The sequence below is a fragment of the Peromyscus californicus genome, unplaced genomic scaffold, assembly GCF_007827085.1.
Source record: "Peromyscus californicus insignis strain IS unplaced genomic scaffold, ASM782708v3 Scaffold_4__1_contigs__length_199733344, whole genome shotgun sequence".
NCBI classification, from domain to species: domain Eukaryota; kingdom Metazoa; phylum Chordata; class Mammalia; order Rodentia; family Cricetidae; genus Peromyscus; species Peromyscus californicus.
This window is the reverse complement of record NW_026294562.1, coordinates 173,750,324-173,771,610: the sequence shown is the minus strand read 5'-3', so window position 1 is coordinate 173,771,610 and position 21,287 is coordinate 173,750,324. Positions and strand designations below refer to the sequence as shown.

General features: G+C 53.9%; 2 protein-coding genes across 5 annotated transcripts; one reads left to right on the top strand and one right to left on the bottom strand.

The window, feature by feature from the left end:
• The first annotated feature begins 7,454 nt into the window (after positions 1 to 7,454).
• LOC128125741 (prolyl hydroxylase EGLN2) lies at positions 7,455 to 15,792 on the top strand. 4 transcript variants are annotated; one of them, XM_052763390.1, is made up of 6 exons: positions 7,455 to 7,551; positions 8,548 to 9,650; positions 13,990 to 14,109; positions 14,460 to 14,596; positions 14,805 to 14,872; positions 15,212 to 15,792. In XM_052763390.1, the coding sequence occupies exons 2-6, from the start codon at positions 8,778 to 8,780 to the stop codon at positions 15,265 to 15,267; spliced, it is 1,254 nt and encodes a 417-aa protein (XP_052619350.1). In that variant the 5' UTR covers positions 7,455 to 7,551; positions 8,548 to 8,777; the 3' UTR covers positions 15,268 to 15,792. The 4 variants fall into 4 exon arrangements, with proteins under 4 accessions (XP_052619350.1, XP_052619353.1, XP_052619351.1 ...); XM_052763391.1 differs by lacking the exon at positions 7,455 to 7,551 and adding an exon at positions 7,817 to 7,934; XM_052763392.1 differs by lacking the exon at positions 7,455 to 7,551 and adding an exon at positions 7,968 to 8,228.
• On the bottom strand, positions 15,608 to 19,561 carry LOC128125742 (cytochrome P450 2F3-like). The gene is made up of 9 exons (XM_052763395.1): positions 19,244 to 19,561; positions 18,647 to 18,809; positions 18,192 to 18,341; positions 17,775 to 17,935; positions 17,081 to 17,257; positions 16,864 to 17,005; positions 16,579 to 16,766; positions 16,162 to 16,303; positions 15,608 to 16,069 (listed from the first exon to the last, which is right to left on the bottom strand). The coding sequence occupies exons 1-9, from the start codon at positions 19,424 to 19,426 to the stop codon at positions 15,888 to 15,890; spliced, it is 1,488 nt and encodes a 495-aa protein (XP_052619355.1). The 5' UTR covers positions 19,427 to 19,561; the 3' UTR covers positions 15,608 to 15,887.
• Positions 19,562 to 21,287: the final 1,726 nt, after the last annotated feature.

The window sequence follows — 21,287 nt, the reverse complement described above, 5'->3', positions numbered from 1 at the left end:
AGGATTGTAGAGAGTGCCCAAGCATGCCCTATTCATGGCCTGTTGGTTTTCAGACCCCCAGGTTTAGAAGAGGTTTTGCTGCCAGGCAGATGTGGGTTTGAATCTTGCATATAACTTGATTGCGAGGCCCTGTCATGTGACCTCTGGGTAGCTGAGGTGGGCTTGGGGCTGTGCTCAGTGAGTCTGGGTACACTGATGAGGCTCATGAGGCTCATGGTGCAGTGGTCGAGGCAGGGAGGCAGACCCATTTGTTGACAGTGACACCAGAGAGAAGTCCCTGCCAGCACAGGGGAGGTACAGGAGGCTCTTGGACTCAGGCTGGGTCATCAGGGAGCGGGTGCAGGAAGGGCCATGGCAGCTGAGTTGGAAAGGAAGAGAGGCGGGGTGAGTGTGCAGGAAGACACCATTCCCTGCAGGGGGTAATGCGTACAGTGCCTGAGGTGAGGACAAGCATGGATAGAGCTTTTGAGGAACCCAGAGTTGGAGTAGAGGGTAGGAACTGATAGAGGCCCTGCCCCTCCAGAACTGATGTTCCTGGAGACCAGCGCTCTCACGGGTGAGAACGTGGAAGAAGCTTTTCTGAAGTGTGCACGCACCATCCTCAACAAAATCGACTCAGGTGAGGCCCTACCTGCTCCGAGTGAGAGATGGGGGTGTGGGGGCGGGGGGTGTGTGCTGGTTAAAGGCAGGCTCCATGGGCTCTGAGGAACACTTTTGGCTTTTCCCCTCCCACAGGTGAACTAGACCCCGAGAGGATGGGCTCAGGCATTCAGTATGGTGATGTGTCCCTTCGCCAGCTGCGGGCAGCCTCGCAGCGCCCAGGCCGTGGCCCCTCAGCCCTGTGGCTGCTGAGACTTGCAGAGCCAGGTGGGATGCTGGGGGCTCAGGAGGCGAGAGGGCTTTTGGTATTGGGTGGGGGTGGGGGCACAGAACAGCCATTGAGACTTGGAAAACGTGACAAGAAAAACGGTAACAAAGACACAAATAGTCGGGCGGTGGTGGCGCACGCCTTTAATCCCAGCACTCGGGAGGCAGAGGCAGGCGGATCTCTGTGAGTTCGAGGCCAGCCTGGGCTACCAAGTGAGTTCCAGGAAAGGCACAAAGCTACACAGAGAAACCCTGTCTCGAAAAAAAAAAACAACAAAAAAAAAAAAAAAAAAAAGAAAGAAAAGAGAGAAAGACACAAAAGCCCATGAACCAAAGGAGCCATCTTCCCCAGCCCCAGGGAACCCATGGGCCCTCTGCACCCCGGACCTCTGCCAGCCTCAGCCTGCACTTGATCCTTCATTCATGGTTCTCACTGGTGTAATGAACCTCTGTTGTGTTAAGCCGTGGTGAAGCCTCTGGGGAGACAGCAATGGGTAAAACAGACCAAAACCAAACAAACAAAAATTCTTGTTTGCATGGTACCTACATTGCCTTGGGAGAAGACACACCATAGATGGAATACTTACATTAAAAAAAAAAAAGAGTGTGGAGGAAAAACAGTCTGGTAAGGTGGATAGGATGCAGATTGCCCTTTTACACAGGACACCCAAAAAGGTGACATTTATAAGTGAAAACCCAGAGCAGGGGAGTCAAAAGAGGGAAGGTAAAAAAAGTACATGCAGAGGCCCTGGCATAGGCCCATGCATGGTGTGGCCAAGGAGGCCGGGTGTGGCTGGAGTGGGGTATGTGCGTGCACTAGGGGTACAGCATGGGCTTGGGGAACCGGCTAGTAAGTACCTAAGGCTTTGGGGAGGTCTCTCATTTATACCCTGGATGCTACAGGAGCCAGGGGACTACTGAGCGCAGGAGGAGGGAGAGGGCCAGCCTCTCAGCATCATAGGATTCCTCTAGCTGGATTGGATACCAGTGAAGGAGCTGCTGGCGACTGGTGTGAGGATGAGGTGGAAGACTGGAGATGTAGTTCAAATGATAGAGTGCTTGCCTAGCGTGCCTAGCGTGCATGCAGGGAAGCACCTGATCGTGGGGAGTGAGTCAGAGGCCAGCCTGGGATACATAAGGCCCTGTTGGGGATAGAGAGAGACTTACAGCCTAGGAGCCTGGGGGGGGGGGGGGGGTCATTGAGAAGTGGCTAGGTTCTTTCTTCCCTAATCTCTCTCTCCAGTCTTGGACCCTTTTGTGGCAGTTAGTGGCTCTGGCTAAAGCTCAGATCCATCCATGTCCCTTTTTGAGAACCATCCATGGGGTCCATGGGACTCTGCTGAAGCTGCTGAGCCTGATGCTTGACCCTCTGCAGGGCCTGGGCCCTGCCACCTTGCCCCCAGAGGCTCTTAGATGTAGCTAGAGTTTTCTTGCCTGGCCCACAGTCAGGACAAATCTCTCTCACCCTGCCAGTCCCACAGCCGCTCAGACCCGACCAAGTAAACACAGAGACTTATATTGGTTACAAACTGTATGGCTGTGGCAGGCTTCTTGCTAACTGTTCTTACAGCTTAAATTAATCCATTTCTATAAATCTATACCTTGCCACGTGGCTCGTGGCTTACCAGCATCTTCACATGCTGCTTGTCATCATGGCGGCTGGCAGTGTCTCTCTGACTCAGCCTTCCACTTCCCAGCTTTATTCTCCTCCTTGTCCCACCTATACTTCCTCCTGCCTGACTACTGGCCAATCAGTGATTTATTTATTGACCAATCAGAGCAACACACTTGACATACAGACCACAGCACTTAGACATTTCCCTGCTCCTTTGAAAGGTCTTCATTTCTTTGGGTCTTTCTTTCCAGGCCATGTTTTTTCCCCCCCTTTCCCTGGTAACCTTCTCTTCCCAGAAGCCTTGTTGGTTTTTCTATGCATGGTCCAAACTCCTTGACAGACCTGCAGGAGCCTGCAGGGTTTGGCCCCTTCCTTATCTCTGTGATGGTGGGTGTCCTTGCTAATTCTCCCTCCGTACTTCAGGAAGCCCGGTCCCCTGCCCTCCCAGCCACTGGCAGGTCCGGGATGGCTGTGGGGAATCCTTAGGCCTGAATCTGTTTTGCAGGTAGAGCCAGCACTGCTTTCTTCCTTTCTTTGATTTTTGAAAATGTCATGTGCATTGGTGTTTGGCCTGCATGTGTGTCTGGGTGAGGGGTGTCAGATTCCCTGGAACTGAGTAGTTGCAGACAGTTGTGAGCTGCCATGTGAGTGATGAGAATTGAACCCGGGTCCTTTGGAAGGGCATCCAGTGCTCTTAACCGCTGAGCCATCTCTCCAGCCTAGACCAGCATGGTTCTTGATGCCTGTGGGATTTGAAGGAGAGAAGTCCAGGGTGAGCCCTTTAGATAGCGTTCTTCCTCCTTGGTCTCTGCACTTGCTGGTCTGAGCCTGTTTGCTGACCCTGAGTGTGTAGAGTGGGGGTCAGTCATAGTCCCTCAGGGGTGTGGAGGAGATTGACTTCTGTTTAGAGCAGAGCCTAACATTTGCTGAAGGCTTGGCCCAAGGGCTGGTCCTTGCTGTCCTTCTTACCCATCGTAAAGACTCTGGGAGGGTATGTGTACTGGCTATGTAGCTCAGTAGTAGGGTGCTTCCCTCATATGCGGGTGGCCTTCTTGGGTGCGGTCCTCAGCCCCACAGAAAATAACAAAACAACAAAGCAAAAGGAACATTTGGCTGTATGGAGACAGGCAAGTATCTCGGAAATTAGTATAGAGTCTTTTCCACAGTTTGTCCTCAGTGGGTCACATGTAACCAGTGAGTGTACAGAATCCGTTGATCACCATGCCATATATTTATCTAACATAGTCATACCTACAGAGAAACTCAACTATTTTCTTTTTTTTACTTTTTTTTTTAAAGATTTATTTATTTATTATGTATACAGCATGTATGACTACAGGCCAGAAGAGGGTACCAGATCCCATTACAGATGGCTGTGAGCCACCATGTGGTTGCTGGGAATTGAACTCAGGACCTCTGGAAGAGCAGTCAGTGCTCTTAACCTCTGAGCCATCTCTCCGCCCCTCTTGTTTGTTTTTTTTTAAAAACCCCTTTGGTGTGTTTATTTTCCTTTTGTGGGGGGGGTGGGGGGCAGGTCTTGCTGTGTAGCTCAAGTTAATGTGGAACTTGCTATATAGCCTAGGATAGCCTCAGACTTGCATCAGTCTTCTTGCCTCAGCCTTTGAAGTGCTAAGAGTCTTAAGTTTGTGCCACCCTGCCTGGTTATCAATAAATCTTTTATTGTTTTTGAGACAGGGTCTCTCTACATAGCCCTGGCTGTCCTGGAACTCACTATGTAGACCAGACTGGCCTTGAACTCACAGAGATCCACCTGCTTCTGCCTCTCTAGTGCTGGGACCAAAGGTGTGCGACCATATCTGGCTTGATATTTTCTTTTATTAAAAAAAATTTATAAAAAAAAGTACATTGCCCCCACATACCCTTTCCTCTTCTTTAAAAAACAAAAACAAAACCTTTGAGACATATAGCCCAGGCTGGTCTCAGACTTAACTATGTAGTAGTCAAGGGTGACCTCAAACTGCTGATCCTTTGGCTTTTACCTCCCAAGTGCTGAAATTACAGTACCCAACTCCATTTATGGGGTGCTGAGGATGGATGGAACCCAGGGCCACATGCAGGCTAGGCAAGCAATACCAGCTGAGCCATATTTTACTTTCTTCCTTTTTCTTCTTCTTTTTCTTTTTGAGACATAGCACAGGCTTGTAACTTGAAGCCTCTAATTTATTTCCTGAGTGCTGGGATTATAGGTGTGAACCACCACACCCTCTGATTTTACTTCATTTAGACAAAAAGTTAGTCTGGGCCTACCAACATTTCTAGAGACGTCTAGGTAATGTTGTAAGCAATCGAAGCAATGACCACTACTCTGTTCTATCTCTCCAGTCTGAGAAGCATGGGAATGAGGCTTATCCTGGAACATTAGGGATAAAAAGGGACACAGACATTTACAAAGGTGGGACATATATTTAGTTTATGATTTGTGTTGGGTTTTTTTGTTTGTTTCTGTTTTGGTTTTTGGTTTTTTTGAGACAGAGTTTCTTTGTGTAGCCCTGGCTGTCCTGGAACTCACTCTGTAGACCAGGCTGGCCTTGAACTCACAGAGATCCGACTGCCTCTGCATCCTGAGTGCTGGGATTAAAGGCATCCACAACCACTGCCCGGCATGTCTTGTGTTTTTGAGACAGGACCTCACTTTGTAGCTGAGGTTGGCCTCAAACTCACCATCCTCCTGCCTCTACCTCTTGAGTACTGGGATTATATGTGTGAACCACCACCTGGTAAGGGTCGTGGTAGTTAGATATTGAAATGCCCCTTTACAGATGCACACAGCTATCTGAGGCAAACAAATAGGGGATGCTCAGAGAATGAGACCCCTACGTAACCCGCAGAGGAGCAGCAAAGTCAGACAGTGCATAGACTGGGAGAAAAAAGGGTACAGGCAGACATAAGTCATGAAGATACCTAGTAATGAGACAAGAGATTCTAGCTAGACAGACCCAGGACCCCTCTAGGTCATAATACCCTTCTCTTTCAGCTCACCTGTTCTCCTGGACCAGCTCTGTCGAAGGCTGGGGCCCAGAACCAGGCCCCAAGAGGCTAGGCCCCAATCTGCCCCAGCCCCAGAAAAGCTACCCCATCACCCATCCCCTTCCCTGGCCTGGTGGGGCCTTGCTTTGGGGCAAGATTGAGCCACAGGGGAAGGGGGGAACCCATACCTGCTGCTGTTTCCTCGGACTTGGCTAACTCTATTCCCCCTGAGCCCCTAACCATACCTGAAGAACTCCCAAAGCTTGAGACCAGGGCCATTTGGCCCCAACTTCCTGCCTGGCCCTGCTGTTGCAAGTCTGTTATTTATTACCTGGAGGCCTGCTCCATCCTGTCCCGGTCCTCCATAAAGCATTGTTTACACCTGTGTTTTGCCTCTGTCATTCTGAGATGAGATAGAAGAGGTCCTTGATGGAAATGCTATGAGTGGGGCTTTGCATGAGGAACCATGTTTCCGGTGGGACTTGGTTTGTGGATGTATTGGGGGTACACACATACTCATTGAGGCCAGGGTTTATCATTGTGCATCTGTCTTTTTTTTGGTTTTTCCTAGACATCCCCCCCTTTTTTTTTTTTGACACAGGGCCTTGTTATAGCCTAGACTAACCTGGAGCTGAAGTCTCCCTGCGTTAACCTCCCACATGTTGGGGTTACACGTGTGTCTGTGCCCAGCTTGTATACATACTCTATGGCAGTGCACAATCGATCAAAGCTGGTGTGTGCAGCAATGACATCCCTGTGTGTGAGTCTTTCCAGGATTCCTGTATGGGGCAGTGTCAGTAGGGACATGTGATGCTGTGGCACATGAGTGGTCTCTGTCCTGGTGATTGTGTTGGTGAGGCTGCAACAAGACCAAGGAATTAGGGACCATAAGGGGGCCTTGATTCTGGACCAGGTTCAACTAGTGTATGTATCATATCTACAAGTTAGGACAGTGGCTGTGTGTTGCTGAGAACATGTGCTCCTGAGATTTGTGTGTGCTCTGGTGTGGATTTGTTTCTGAGTGCGTCCGTGCGTGCGTGCGTATACATAAACCTCCGTGTTCCACAGTGGTTCTTTATGCACCCCAGACTCCTGGTCCTACTTGATGCTGATGTGTATCTCCTTATCTCCTTGCGCCCTGAAATCTTTATATGAGCTTTTGGAGACTCGTGCAGCCCCCTCAGGAGAGCTTCAGCTGCTCTCCCAAAAAGTCAGCAACCCATTGATTGCCCACCTGTAGGAAGGGGTGAGGCATTCAAGTAACCCTGTCCACATAGCTCTCCCAGGAACAGTGGCACTAATGTTATGTGTAGCTTAGTGATAGAGCGCTTGCATTGCATGTGCGAAGCTCTGGATTCAGAGGAGCCTGGTTTTGCAAATGTCTTCTCTACGAGGCTGTCCCAGGTTGCTTTAATCTGATTCCCATGTTGCCCTGAGGGAGCAGGGCGGAGAGGGTCATGCAAATAGTACATATTTGCTCATTTGTTCTACCCGACTTTGCTTCTCGTAAGGACATCCCGTACTCACCGTTATTTTTTTTTAAGTGCTTATGTAAATTACTGACGTAGGAATTTACATACACTTTCCAACTAACTGCGCAGTCATTTCTCAATATCCTCTTGGGTTGTGAGGAGGAGCTGCCTATGTAAATGATACATTTACATAGCAAATACCAACAGCCCAGCTACTACCCATTCACTGACATTTTCTGCTGGTAGGGGGGCTTTCTATGTGAAACGTCTTATTTGCACACACACACACACACACCCAGGGCCGTCTTAAAAACTCAGAACGCCTTTTCCTGAATCTGCATTCCCGATTTCGCGTGGAAGGGGTGGGGCGAATAATGCAAATGAGCCTTGCGTCCTGGACCATCTCACTCTTCTCCCGCAGGGCGTCCTAAAGCGCCTGTCAACGTCTTGCTCACGCATGCGCAGTCTCCTCGGCCGGGCCGCGGTCACGTGCCCACCGGGCGAGGCGGGGGCGGGGCGTCGCGGGCGGTGGGGGGCGGGGTATGGCGCGCTGTGAGGCGCAGGGCGGCTGGCACAAACGGCGGCGCCGAGGTCGGAGGAAAAAGCTCGGTGAGGAGGTCGCGCGAAGGGAAGGACCCGGGGAGAAGAAGGAGCCCGAGGGCGGCCGGGCGGCCGGGCGGCGGCGACCAGGCGGGAGGCAGGAGGCGGGACGCGGGCGGCGGCGGCGACCCCGCGCTGGGCGGGTGGGGGTAGGGAGGGAAGCGCGCGCCCGGCGCGGCGGGGCGGGCCGTTGAGGGCGGCGGGAGCGCGCGGCCGCCGCCGAGGGGAGGGGCCGGGCCGGTGCGGCCCCGCCTCAGTCGCCCGCGGCGTCCGGCGGCCCCTGGGCCGCAGCGGAGGGGGCTGGGAGGGAGGCCCTTGGGTCCGACCCCTCCCCCCCTCCCGGCCTCCCTTCCGTCCGTCCGTCTGTCTGGCCGGACCTCCCTTCCGTCTGGGTGTGTGTCGGGCCCCAGTAGGCTTCCTCCCGTAGGGCACAGGTCGACCCCACCGGCCCTCCCGCTCCCCTGCCGTCTTGTTTTCCTCCCTGTTCTCTTTGTCCCTGGACTCCCGGTTTGCGCCGCCTGCCCTGGCTCGTGGCCTTCCACTCAGGCGATCTGGTTCCCGCAAGTGTTGAGCGGTGGCAGTGCCCGCTGGCTGCCCACAACCCCGACTTTACCCTAGACCCCTCATTCCCGTTTTCTGTGTCATTCTCCTCATCTCTCTTGAGTCTCGATGGAACCCTCAGGCAGGTACCGGTTCCCACTTGTCGCCGTTGCGTCTCTTTCTCCCGCAGAGCTCTTTGATTATATTTAGTCTTCCTTGCCTTCCCTATTGCCTCCCTCTCTTCGGGCCTTCCGGGCAGCGTTTTCCCTCTGCACTTCCCTGTATTACTCTGTCTGCCAGCCATTCCCTCCCAGATTTCAAGTTCTGCGCCCTGTCTTGCCTCAGTGTGTGGATGTGTTTGCTGTGGATGTGTGTCTGTCACCCACTTACTGCAGTACTATCCCCACCCCTTCCCACCTGCTTGTCTCTAACTCCTTACTTAAGTCCGTCTCTCTCTCTTTTCAGCCACCCCCACCAGTCCCCTCTCAAGCTCCTAGGGACAACTGTGGACTTGGGGACCAGCGAGCACCCCCAGGGCTCTAGAGGACCCCCTGCTGCCTGCCCTGCCTCACCCTGCCCCACACCAGGCCCAGCGGCCCTCGGCTGCATCAAGTGGAGGAGGAGGAGGCGGAGGAGGGTGGCACCATGGGCCCGGGCCGTGCCCTCCATGCCCGGGGGATGAAGACACTGCTGCCATGGACAGCCCGTGCCAACCGCAGGCCCTGAATCAGGCTCTCCCTCAGTTGACAGGGTCTGTGTCCGAGTCCTTGGAGCCTAGCCGAGCCAGAATGGGGGTGGAGAGCTACCTGCCCTGCCCTCTGCTACCCCCCTACCACCATCCAGGAGCATCTGGTGAGGCCTCGGCTGGCAACGGGACCCCCAGGACCACAGCCACTGCTACCACAACCACTGCCAGCCCCCTTCGGGAGGGCTTTGGTGGGCAGGATGGTGGTGAGCTGTGGCCACTGCAGAGTGAAGGCGCCGCTGCGTTGGTCACCAAGGAGTGCCAGCGGCTGGCGGCCCAGGGTGCCCGGCCTGAGGCCCCCAAACGGAAGTGGGCCAAGGATGGTGGGGATGCCCCTTTACCCAGCAAGCGACCGTGGGCCAGGCAAGAAAACCAGGAAACCAAGGGGGAAAGTGGTGTGGGCTGTGACAGCGATGGCAGCAGCAACAGCAACAACAACACTACCAGTAGCAGTGGCGAGGCAAGTGCTAGGCTGAGGGAGGAGGCCCAGCCCTCTGCACCTGAGCGCCTGGCCCTGGACTATATTGTGCCTTGTATGCGGTACTATGGTATCTGCGTCAAGGATAACTTCTTGGGGGCAACACTGGGTGGCCGTGTGCTGGCTGAGGTGGAGGCCCTGAAGTGGGGCGGGCGTCTGCGTGATGGGCAACTAGTGAGCCAGCGGGCGATCCCACCGCGCAGCATTCGTGGGGACCAGATTGCCTGGGTAGAAGGCCACGAGCCAGGCTGCAGGAGCATTGGTGCCCTCATGGCTCATGTGGACACGGTAATCCGCCACTGTGCGGGGCGGCTGGGCAACTACGTCATCAATGGGCGCACTAAGGTAAGGCACTTTCTCGGTGAGTGCCTAGTGCTTTGGCATGTGGGTTTGGAAACAAGCTTCTGGGGTTATGTAGAAAAGAGTAGGCAGCTCCACCAGAGGGGCCACAGCTACCTGTGGGCACTTGCATCTTTTCCTCCCTCTGGGCTTTGGAAAAGTAGTTCAGCCTGGGTGGCGGTGGTTCTTGCCCTTGGAAGACCAAGAGCTGCTGACTCTTAACCTGCCTTAGACCAAGAGTAGTTAATGTCGGCAGAAACCTGTTCTCCTTTGCTGGCGCGCAGATGGCAGACCCAGAAGGTGAAGGGAAGGGTGGTAGTGTTGAGGTAGCCTAGGCTGAAGATGGGGTACTGCCTGTCTAGTTGAGCACCTGGCCTGGGCTCCATGCTGCCCTGAGTGGACTCTTGGCATCTGCATCAAGAGCAGCTTCCTGGAGGTGACACTGGGTGACAGTGTGCTGGCCTTGGCAGAGCGCTTGTCCACATCTTTCCCACTCCTCCCTGCCCTAGTCCCTGCTCTTCATCCTCTGACCATTTGTCACTTCCTGCCTGCTTTTCTCTGGTCTCTTTCCTTGACCCTCTGCCTTTATGTTTTCCTTCTCCATTCCTTTTTCTTGTTGCAGAACAGTAGTTCTTAATATTTTTGGAGCCAAGGCTTTTCAGATAATCTGCCAAAAGCTGTAGACCTTCTCAGGAAAGGTGCACATTTGGTTGGAGTTTGTGGCTGTCCATTCAAGAACCAGGGGTCAGGAGTCCTGACTGGACCGTGACCTCCATGGCCTTTCTGGTCTGTTGACATATCCATTCTCTTCATGGACGAGTGTGAGTCTGAGGCTTGGTGTCCTGCTGCTGGCCAGCAGTGGTTCCCGGCTGGTCTTACTGTAGACTGTGTTCTGCCCTGTGAGCAGGACGCTGTGCTCCTGATGGTCCCCTCCCTTGTCTCTTGGCTTCTGTCTTGAGTTCTGCCTCAGTACAACTTTCTTTCCAGGCTGGAACTGGCTTGGGGATCAGGGTCGTCCCCCCACTTCCCTCCTCCCCGGGGCCCAGGCCTGTTTCCTCCCCACCCCAGCTGGAACTTGTCCTACTTCCCTCTCCCTCCCGTTACTTGATAGCTGAAGAGCCAGAGCTGGCCCCTCCCTGGGTTTGGCTCCTGTACAGGCAAGATCAGTGTTGCTTCCTTGGCTCGGCAGCGGCAACTGGTGTCCACTCTCCTTGCAGGAGGGAAGTCAATGGGGAGAGCAGGAGAGCTGAGTGCCCAGGGAGTGGGGTACAAGCTCTTCAGCCTCAGAGGATGGGAAAAGCCGGCTCGGGTGCCTGGCTACTAGCACTTTGGGAACGGGGTTGAAGGAATAGGTTGTTTGCCCTGTGCTGTCTCCTCCCATCTGGATGGGGTTGGTGACAGGGCCTGAGCTAGGATTGAGGAGGGGGAAGAGTTGGAGTCTAAGCTCTAGGTGGTGGAGGCAAGCACAGGTCATGCTGGGGGAAAGAAGGAGCCCATCCCATTACTCCACACGGCAACTCCATGCTCTTCGCTCACAAAGGGCAAGGGCCACGGCTAACTTCCCTTCTTGTGCTCTGAGTGAGAATGTGGGGTGTTGAGGTGATCTGGGGTGGTGAGGACACCGACTACCAGTGTGGTCCTGACCAGCAGCAACCTAGGTCATTCCTGAGTGGAGCTCCTCCACCTTCCTACCTTCCCTTATCCCTCTCTTCTCTGTGGACTTGGAGCTGGAGGAGTTTATTCTCTGGCATCAAGGATGAGCAGAGGGGACCCCAGGGAGGATCCAGCTAGTTTGGTTAGCCCCTTTAATAGCAGCTTGGAGGCAGGGCCTGCTGTCTGGCAGAGTCACTGGCTTCTGATATGGTGTGTGTGGTGGTGTGGTAGGGTCCTTGGCACATTATTACAAGTAGCAGTAACTCCAGCATCCTAGAGCGATCCCTTTTCCCCGCTTTTGAAGGGTGGAGAGTAAGCTCCTCTGTCACTCTACTGCTGTCCCTGTGGTGGAAGCTTTTCCTCAAGGGGCTGAGGGTCAGAGCAGCACTTTGACACAGCAACGTAGTTCCCTGGGTACTGTAGCTTGACCCAGGGCTTCTTGGATAGTCAGCTAGATGCTTGAGTCCTGAGCAATAGTGTTGGGAGATAAGCCCACCAGAGACCACTACATGGACATTCTTAAAGCCAAAAAGAAAGGCTTTATTGCTGGCCAGTAGCTGCATGGGGAACGTGCCCAGATCTTGCAGCCCTAAGCCTTATAGCTTTGTCTTTTATGCACAAAAAGCACATCCTGGTTGTCGAATTTAACTAGCTGTCACAGTTATCAAGAAGCAGAACTGCAGAAGCCAAACAACAAGGTTAGTACAGTTAAGGACTTTCCTTAGAACTATGGACTGAGTGTTCCCACTGTGGCAGGTATTGGGGCCTGTGTGCTGGGCTTTAAGGTCAAAATGGTATCTCTAACATGGTCTCAGCTGTGCTAAGATCTAGGGACCAGTTACAGTTGCACAGGCAGGTTTGCAGGCTTTGACGTGGGGAGGAGGTAGGTCAGGCCCTGCAGGTTGGTGGTCTTGGTGCCTGTGGTGGGAAATGTACTTCTGGGGGGGGGGGGGTGTGTGCTGTGAGGTGATTGATCAGCGAGCAGAACCTGCTTGAGCTGTGATTGGAGTCCCAGCTCAGGAGGCCTTGCCCATCTCTAATCGGTGACTCATTGATTCCAGGCCACCAGGGCCACAGCCACATTCTTTGCTCCCAGTGACTGGTTGCTTAGCATGCCATCCCATCTGCAGGAGCAGTGCAGAGAAGATTCGCCCTCCTGAGCTTAGAGGCCTGGGTTTTCCCTAGGGGTCTTCTCACTTACTGCACCTGGTGCTGAAGCCCTCTGCTGCTGTGTAGCCTTAGATGGTGGAGTCTGTGGTGGATCAGCTGTGTAGAGGAGAGACAGAGAGGCCTTAGGCATCCACAGTGGGGTGAGCCCTGGGATTAATGGGTTGAGAGGAGCCTTGGGAGGAGGATGTAAGGCTGAATCAGCCTGACCTTCATGGAGTGCTGGGTAAGCCTTTTGTCTTGGCAGCAGACGTTGATATGTCTGATTTTAAGTGTTTTTCTATGCTTGTCTTGCTGAGCTAGACTGGACCCAAAAGTATAACAGCATTGTCAAGGAGCCCCAACTTGCAGAGTGGTACCTGGATGGCTGAGTCAAGACAGATGGTTGCTGACTGGGCCAAAAGCAAAGGGCTCTCTTGCTAACTACTCCATTTGGCTTAGTATGAACTCTCTCAATGGGGTTGGGTGGAGGGGTGGCACAGGGACTCTCTTTCCTTTAAATAGCATTTCAGCTTGTGCTCCAGTCTCTCTCCTGTGGCAACAGGCACTGTGTCTTTGCAGACATTCATAATCTAGTTCCGTTCTCACAGCAGCCTGTGAAGTGGTGTTACCTGAAGTGAGGAACTTGATTTGCCTTCCCAGTACCACAGCTCATTCAGCTACAGACACCAGACCATGTGGATTGGGTCTGCAGAGGTGGCTGCACACTTTGTCCTGGTAGGGCTCTGGCTGCCTGGTTGAGAGGCAGGGGAACCTGGAACTCTAGCTAGAACCTTGCCCACAGAAACCAAGCCAGGCAGAGGCCTGCCTCTGAGATGTCAGAAACACCCTGTCTCAGAGGAGTTAATGCTGGGGATGGAAGGTGTTTATCAGCCCCACTCTACAGTGGGGTCGTTGAGGCCTGCTCAGGCACTGGGGCTGCCAGCAGTGTGCAGGATGCTTGGAGCTGGAACTCTAGGTCAGGTTCCTGTCACGTTTGCATGGGACAGATTATGACGCTGGAGTCTCTGTAGTCAAGTGTAACAGTTCTCAGCATGACTTCACATTAGAATTACCTGAGGGAACCTTTAAAAAATCCAGGCTGCACCTTCTTTGAACCCTTACAGAACCTCTGATGTGAGGAGGGCCTTTGTATCTCAGAACCCTTGGGAGATTCTGTGCTCTCACCGAGTAGTTCAAGCTGACCTCAAACCTGTGTTTCTCCTGCCTCGACCTGCTAAGAGCTGGGATTGCAGGTGTGCACCATGCACCCCTGGCTAGGGTTAGGATCTCTCTAAAAGCACAGACCATTGCTTACACATTGAGTCGCTCTGGTTCTGGGCTGGGGTTGGAGGTGGGATTGTTGAGACCAAAGAGTTTAGGATGAACTTGAGGATGGAGTGTGGCTGAATTAGGGAAAAGTCTCTTGGGCTGGAGCTCCCATAACCTAAGATGATCCAGGACAGACCAGGGACAGGAATGGTGAGCCTGCTTCCTCAAGAGGTCCCTCTGGTCTCAGTAAATCACCTTCCTCCATTTCTACCAGGCCATGGTGGCGTGTTACCCAGGCAATGGGCTCGGGTACGTGAGGCATGTTGACAATCCCCACGGCGATGGGCGCTGCATCACCTGTATCTATTACCTGAATCAGAACTGGGATGTTAAGGTAGGGTGTGGAGGTTGGGACGGTATACTTATATTCCAGCTGGGGTTCTGTTCTCTACTCCTCTCAGTTCACAGGGCAGTGAGATCCGCAGGCTCCTCTGTAGCTGACGGTGGGCCCTCCCTCCTTTCCGGGAATGGTGCCGTCTGCCTAGCCCCACCCAGACTTGTACACTTGTCCCCCCACCCCCCTTTCCTGTCTTTAGTAGCTTCCTGCCCATCTCCATGGCAATGTACACTGCGCTGCCTTTCATTTTAAGCGCCTGGGTGGTAGGAGCAAGTGATGTGTGCTGGCGCTGCGCCCCCTGGTGGGCAGAGTTAGCCTAGTGAGTAGCCTTCTCTGGCCTGCCCCAGGTGCATGGAGGCCTGCTGCAGATCTTCCCTGAGGGTCGGCCCGTGGTAGCCAACATCGAGCCCCTCTTTGACCGGCTGCTCATTTTCTGGTCTGACCGACGGAACCCACATGAGGTGAAACCAGCCTATGCCACCAGGTATGACCTGTACTTGAGGAATGTGCCTAGCTGCTTCCCCTGTGCTAAAGACGTCTTAGATTCCCAACTCTCAGAGTGACAGGGGAGTGATGAGATGCTGAGAGGGCCTAAGTGGGATCTGGAATCAAGTGACCTAAAGGGGTGGATGTGTCACCAGAGGTGGCAGCTAGAACTGCAGAATACCGATTCTGACTGCCTGATTTCCCAGGTACGCCATCACTGTCTGGTATTTTGATGCCAAGGAACGGGCGGCAGCCAGAGACAAGTATCAGCTAGGTACCTGCTTTTGTCCTTTGTCCTTCCTAGTCCCCATGTGCAGCCAAGTCACGGTCCTTACCCTTTGTTTCTGGTGCTGAGAGTGGTACCCAGCGCCTTTGCCACCCTAGGCAAGCACTACCACCAGCCCACAGCCGCAGCCCTTCCTCAGTCCCTTACACCCCGTTCTTGCCTACTTTCCTCAGTCCCTTACACCCCGTTCTTGCCTACTTTCCTGGTGTCTCCAACCTGAGTCCCATTTTTTTCTTGGTGTTCTCCCCAAGGTTCTTCCCAGGTTTCTTTTGGTTTCTCTGTCCCTTCCTAGTGATTCACAGTGTCTTGTCTTCTTCTCGTCCTCAGCGTCGGGACAGAAAGGTGTCCAAGTTCCTGTATCACAGCCAACTACACCCACCTAATGGCCAGCCCGGAGCTGCGTGGACCAGCAGCCCCTGCCTTCAGGGCAGCCCGGGCCCAGCTGCAGCTCACTAGCCTCAGTGCCCGCTCCTTCCCTGCCACTGCTGCTGCTGCTGGCTTGCCTGCCTCTGCTGTGTGGTGTGGAGGGCACAAGCATCACTGAGGACCAACAAGGAGAGATCTCTGCTGCCCCGTGAGCGGGGCTGGGTTGTGACCTAAGCAGTGGCCAGTGTGCTGGTGGCCTATGTGCTGCCATGTCTGGTCCATTGTGTGTTGAGCTGAGAGGAGGCAGGATTTGGGGTTGAGGTGAGTCATGGCCTCTTGCTGGCAAAGGTCTGTTGGGGGGGGCATACTCACCCCCCCCCCCCCCACTCCTTCAGCCTGGAATGTGAAGTGACTCCCCAACCCCTTTGGCTGTGGCACTTTATGGACTGGGCTGCCACGGCTTGGGCAGAGTAAGGTGCCATGAGGAGCATGGGTATGGAGGTCCTGCCAGCCAAGAAATAAAAGTTTACCTCAGAGCTGCACACACTTGTATTCCTCTCTGTAAAGAGATTTACACGTACAATTAGGACAGCTAAGGAGATCAGGGCCACTGAGATCAGAGTAGTGGAGTCCAACCTCAGCGGGCCACCAGACGGATCTGGAAGGCTGGTGGCACATTGCCCAGGCCAGTGCACTGTGGAGTAAGATTGATGTTGGCAGGACTTCCCACGGGGAGCAGGCGGAACTTCTGCAGGATGGCAGTGAGGAAGAGGAAGATCTCAGAGCGGGCCAGGCCAGCACCCAGGCACATCCGCTTTCCTGTGGATATGGGTGCAGGTGTGGGATGAGTGAGCACCTCCTGCCAGCCCCCCAGTGCCAGCCACTCGGGTCCCCTCCCTCCTGACCCAGACCTGGTGCAAAAGGCATGAAGGCGTCGTTGTTCTGGAACTCGCCCTGGGCATCCAGGAAATTGGTGGGGTTGAAATGGTCAGGGTCTTTGAATTGGGTGGGATCCCGGTGTGCAGACACAAGGAGGGGAATCACAAATGTGCCCTGCGGGCGGGAGTGGGGGGGTTACACACGATTACCGTTAACCCACAGACCGTTAACCGCACCTTGCCAAGACCTTTTCTATTCTCATGCTTGGCACCTAACCAAGGACCTTGCAGGTGCTGAGCAAGTGCTTCCACAGCTACACCCCAGCCCCTGAGATGATATTAAGAGTCCCAAGCTACTGATTCTGTAGGCCCTCACTAAACCTAATATCCAAATGGACACTTATGTTATACCCCATTCTCCCAGTGCAGAATTCCCAGGCTCCCTGGCACCTTGTGCAGGAAATGGTTCCTGAGGTGTGTATCTCTGGTAAGAGCCCGAGGCAGCCCCAGTGGTAGCACGCTGATAAAGCGCTGGATCTCATGCAGCACCGCATTGGTGTAAGGCAGGTGGGCACGGTCCTCCAGTCTGGGGGCACGGGTCCGACCTACAGTGGCATCCAGCTCCTCCTGCACCTTGGCTGTGGGGTCATTAGAAGCTGTGAGATGTGCTTTCCTAAGTCCCGCCCCAGCTACCCTCCCCTCACTCAGGCTCTGGGGAGGACCCAGTTCCCAAACCTGCCACCTCTGGGTACTTGAGCATAATGAGGAGCCCATAACGCAGAGTGGTGCTTGTGGTCTCGGTGCCACCAAAGAAAAGATTATGAGTAGTCATCACCAATGTCTCATCCTGAAAATGGCTTTCCAGGTCCTGCTGCTCCTGTGGACAGAGGGAGGCACTCTGATGTCTGCTGGTTGGTGTGATGGTGGGGTTTAGGGGAACAGGAACTTGTACCTTATCCATTTGGTCGAGGAAACAGTCAATAAAGTCACGGGGCTCCCCGGCCTGTCGTGACTGCCGGTGCCACCGAATTTGCTCAGAGATGAAGAGTCGGAGCTCTTGGAAGTTTTTGAAGATTCGGTGGTGGGGACCAGGGATCCAGTCCATGAAGGATGGGAACATATTGTATGTCTGGAGAGACAGGGTTCTTTTTTTTTGAGATTTCTCACTTGGCTAACCTGGATCTTGATATGTAGACCAGGATGGCCACAAACCTAAGAGATCTCCTGTCTCTGCCTTCCCAGTGCTGGGATCAAAAGGCGTGTGCCACCCCCCCCTCCTGAAATACTCTTTTTTTATTTGTTTGTTTTTGTTTTTCGAGACAGGGTTTCCCTGTGTAGCTTTGGCACCTTTCCTAGAATTCACTCTGTACAACAGGCTGGCCTCAAACTCCCGAGTGCTGGGAGTGCTGGGATTAAAGGCATGCGCCACAAACGCCGGGCCTGAAATAGTCTTAACAGGGCCTTGGCTAAGTCTGTGGTTTCCCAATGGGGAGATTAAATCAGGATTTTGTGGGTTATAGAACTCTGTCATTCAATCTATAATCTTGAGACTTCCATCTTAATGAGCCACTGTAGGTAGGGCTATGCCCCTGGGGCTTGGTATAAGGCTGTGCCTAAAAGGGAGAAATTGGGAGCCCATATCTCACCTCACCCCATGCAGAACTCATGATGCGGAAATTGTCACTGAAGAGGTCCAGGAGCCTCAGGAACTCCGGGTCCCCATAGTTATAGCGCTTTCCGAAGACCACAGAGCAAATGACATTGGATACAGCGTTATCCAATAGCTGCCGGGGGTCAAATGGAGCTCCTGGGGGTGAGAGCAGCTCTAAGTAATAAAACTGTGGTCCCCTAAAGGCATTGGGGCGGGTAGTAAGATCTCCAGAGGCAATCTTTACCCTCAAACCTCTGGATAAGATGGCTTGAATACCCTCACACAGAAGCTGTGGTCCCTCCTCTACCTAACTAGCTCCTTAGGATCTGAACTGCACCCAAAGCATTTTGGCGGTCCATCAGTCACACCCCACTCCCAGGCAGGTACTTCGCCTTTCCCTGACAGGCCGCACCCATGGTGGCTTGAAATTCCTTCAGCACGCACGTCGCCTCCTCCAGGATGCGATCCTCGATGGTCCTCGTACCCACGCCAAGCTCCCTCAGCACTCCAAGTGCAAAGTTGCGCAGCGTCCGCCAGCGCGGCCCATTAGAAAACACTATGCCTACAGTGAGCACCAAAACAAGAGTTGGCCACGCAGGGTACAGTCGCTCGCTACTCTAGGGACTTCTTAATTGCTTTGCTCTTTTCCCAGCCCACGTGGCCTGATCCCACCTCTGCGAGTCCCTTCCCTGACCAGCTCTTGCCCTCTAGGGCTTAGGTACTTAGGCTCCTATTGGCTGCCCTGTGAACATCTATTGAACCCCAGGCCTAAGGGTTCGTCCTCATTAGCGGCATTCTCTATTAGGCCCCGCCCATTTTGCCTGACAGGCTGGTCTAGCATTCACTTCCACCCACCCTGGGCCTCACCGTTTCCGTGTGTGAAGCGTTCGAACACAGCCATGGCCCCGCGGCCGGAGAATGCATCCGCCTGCAGCACTAATGCATCCCGCAGTGCCTTATAGCCGCACAGCACCACTGCAGGGCGCGGGCCCAGCCACACGGTGAACACTGGGCCCCAGCGGCTGGAGAGCTATGGGGAGTGGTGCTCAGCAGGACTCAGCCCAGGCTTCTGATCTCCATGGAGACCTCAGAGCCCTCATCTTCCGTCTAAGCCCCTCATTTCACAGGTCAAGGAGTTCTAACCCCCTGCTCCCTTTTCAGACACAGGAGTCTAGGCCCCAGCTCTCAGCCCCAGGGGTCTAGACCCTAGTCTCCTTCCCCAGAACTAGGGATCCAGCCACAGGCCCACCCTTCTCCCTCAGACCCAGGGGTCCAGGCCCCACCCTCCTTCCTCAGACACAAGGGTCCAGGGCCCACTCTGCTCCCTCCAGACACAGGAGTCCAGGCTTCCCATCCTCTCAGCTGTCACCTTTCAATGAACCAGGATTTCTACCCGCTCTTCTGAGCACAATAGCACCTTCACAAATCCAGAGTTCTGCTCTCTCATCCCACAGCAGGAGTTACCTCCATGAGCGCACGGTCCAAGTGTCCAGATTGCAGCTGCAGCAAGTTCCCCAGCAACGGGAGCGGCTTGGGCCCAGGGGGTAAGCCTCTCTGCAGCTGAGCTCGGCGGACCACCCAACCCCAACAAGCAAGCATCAGCATTAGAATGGGCGGCAGCAGCAGCGCTGCCACGTAGGTGACCATCCTGTCTGAGATCCTCGATGCCCGGAGTCCTTGGCAGCTGTTTAATTTGCAGGGAATTTGAAGGGGGGAGTAGCAGGGCGGAGACCGGTGTGGGAGGGGTGAGAGTCTGGGGCTTCTCTGGTCCCTAATGCCTAAACCCACATCTCCACCCTGCACCCTGTCCCCAGGGATACTTCCAACTTTCCTCACATCTCTTCTCCCCCCCAGGCGTGCTCTTTCTCCTCCCTCCCTCCCTCCCTCCCTCCCTCCCTCTCTCCGTGTGTGTGTGTGTGTGTGTGTGTGTGTGTGTGTGTGTGTGTGTGTGTGTGTGTGTGAGAGAGAGAGAGAGAGAGAGAGAGAGAGAGAGAGAGAGAGAGAGAGAGAGAGAGAGAGAGAGAGCACGCACTCCAGCCTACCATTTTCACATAGATACTCAGCCAGGTGCATTCTCCCAAGACCCCAGTACCGTAGGCCTATGTGTTCTTCTGGACCATACCTTCAAATGACAGACAGGTGTGTCTCCTGCTTCCTAATACACTCCTGACTCCTACGTCCACCACTAACATCACTGGCCTGGCATGCCTGTGCCCTGGGCCTGTGGTTCCTAGAAACTCACACTTGGGATTTTATCATTTCTGTTGCTTTTCTTTATTTTTTTGTAAATACTTTTATTTTATTTTATGTGTATGGGTGTTTTGCCTACCTATATGTCTATGCACCTTATGTGTTCCTGATGCTCAGGGAGGCCAGAGGAGGGCATCAGATCCCCTGGAACTGGAGTTACAAATGACTGTGAGCAGCTGAGTGGGTGTTGGGAATTGAACACCCACAGTTGGTTGGGTGTAGGTCCTCTGGAAGAGCAGTCAGTGGTCTCAACTACCTTGCCACTCTCCTCCCTCACTTCCCCTTTTAAAGGGTTGGGTCTCATCATGTAGTCCAGACTGGTCTCAAATCCATGATCCTCCTGCCTCGGCCTCTTAAGTGGTGGTATTAAAGGTGTGCCCCACTATGCCTGGCTCTTTGCATTGCTCCGGGAAGCCTGTATGCTGTCGATTCCTGGACTTGTCCCTCTGAGGCTTGCTGCTATTCCCGAGGCTCCTGATGCCACTGGCCTTGTAGCTTCTGGATGCCTTCTCAGTGCCTCTCTGCCCTAGACTTGGGCGGTCTCTCTCTCCAGGCTCTGGCTTTCATGCCCTGCTAAGGTCCAAGTCTGTTACTATATCACCTAGTCTCAGCCGCGCCCCCCCTCCTGCCCCCTGCAGCACCCTCGGGAGGAACCCCTATCTGAGAGCAGGCCAAGATAGCAGATGTGTCTCCTTATTATCCCCCTTGCTCTAGGGGCACAGGCTGGAGGGGCCCACTCTGGCCTGCAGCGGCCCCTGGGTGGGGCTGTCAGTTCTTGAGGACAGACTGTTCTGGAATGAGGTCCACCTTCCTGCCCCTCCCTTGCCTGTTGGATCCAGTTTTCCTGCCTGGGAGGGAGCCCAGACCTGGGGGGTAAGGTAGGGGCCCTGGAAGAGGCTGATTGATTCGTTTCTGGGAGGGTCTCAGCAGCTGTCTCCCCCAGTCTGTGTTCCTCAGCTCTCTGTACCTGTTTACCTTTCTCTGTCAGTCTCTGCCTCTGTCTTCATTCTCTCTCTCTTCTCCTGCACCCCCAGCCCCAACATGTCTCTCCCCCTCTCTGTAGGTCTCCAGATTTTTTTTTTAATCTTTCAAATTTTTATGTCAGTGAGTAACTATAGTTACGGGATGGCTGTAAGCTGCCAAGTGAATGTTGGGAATCAAATCTGGGTCCTCTATAAAACCAAGTGCTCTTAACTACTAGACCATCTCTCCAGCCCCTACCCACTCCCCCCCCCCCCTTTTTTTTTTTTTTTGGTTT

Coding starts and splice junctions, on each gene's coding strand:
- LOC128125741 (XM_052763390.1), top strand. CDS start 8,778: ATGGACAGCCCGTGCCAACCGCAGGCCCTGAATCAGGCTCTCCCTCAG. Junction 14,110..14,459: donor ATCAGAACTGGGATGTTAAG/GTAGGGTGTGGA, acceptor GGCCTGCCCCAG/GTGCATGGAGGCCTGCTGCA. Junction 14,873..15,211: donor CAGAGACAAGTATCAGCTAG/GTACCTGCTTTT, acceptor TCTCGTCCTCAG/CGTCGGGACAGAAAGGTGTC.
- LOC128125742 (XM_052763395.1), bottom strand. CDS start 19,426: ATGGTCACCTACGTGGCAGCGCTGCTGCTGCCGCCCATTCTAATGCTG. Junction 18,342..18,646: donor ACGCTTCACACACGGAAACG/GTGAGGCCCAGG, acceptor TGCTCACTGTAG/GCATAGTGTTTTCTAATGGG. Junction 17,936..18,191: donor GGAATTTCAAGCCACCATGG/GTGCGGCCTGTC, acceptor TCTCACCCCCAG/GAGCTCCATTTGACCCCCGG.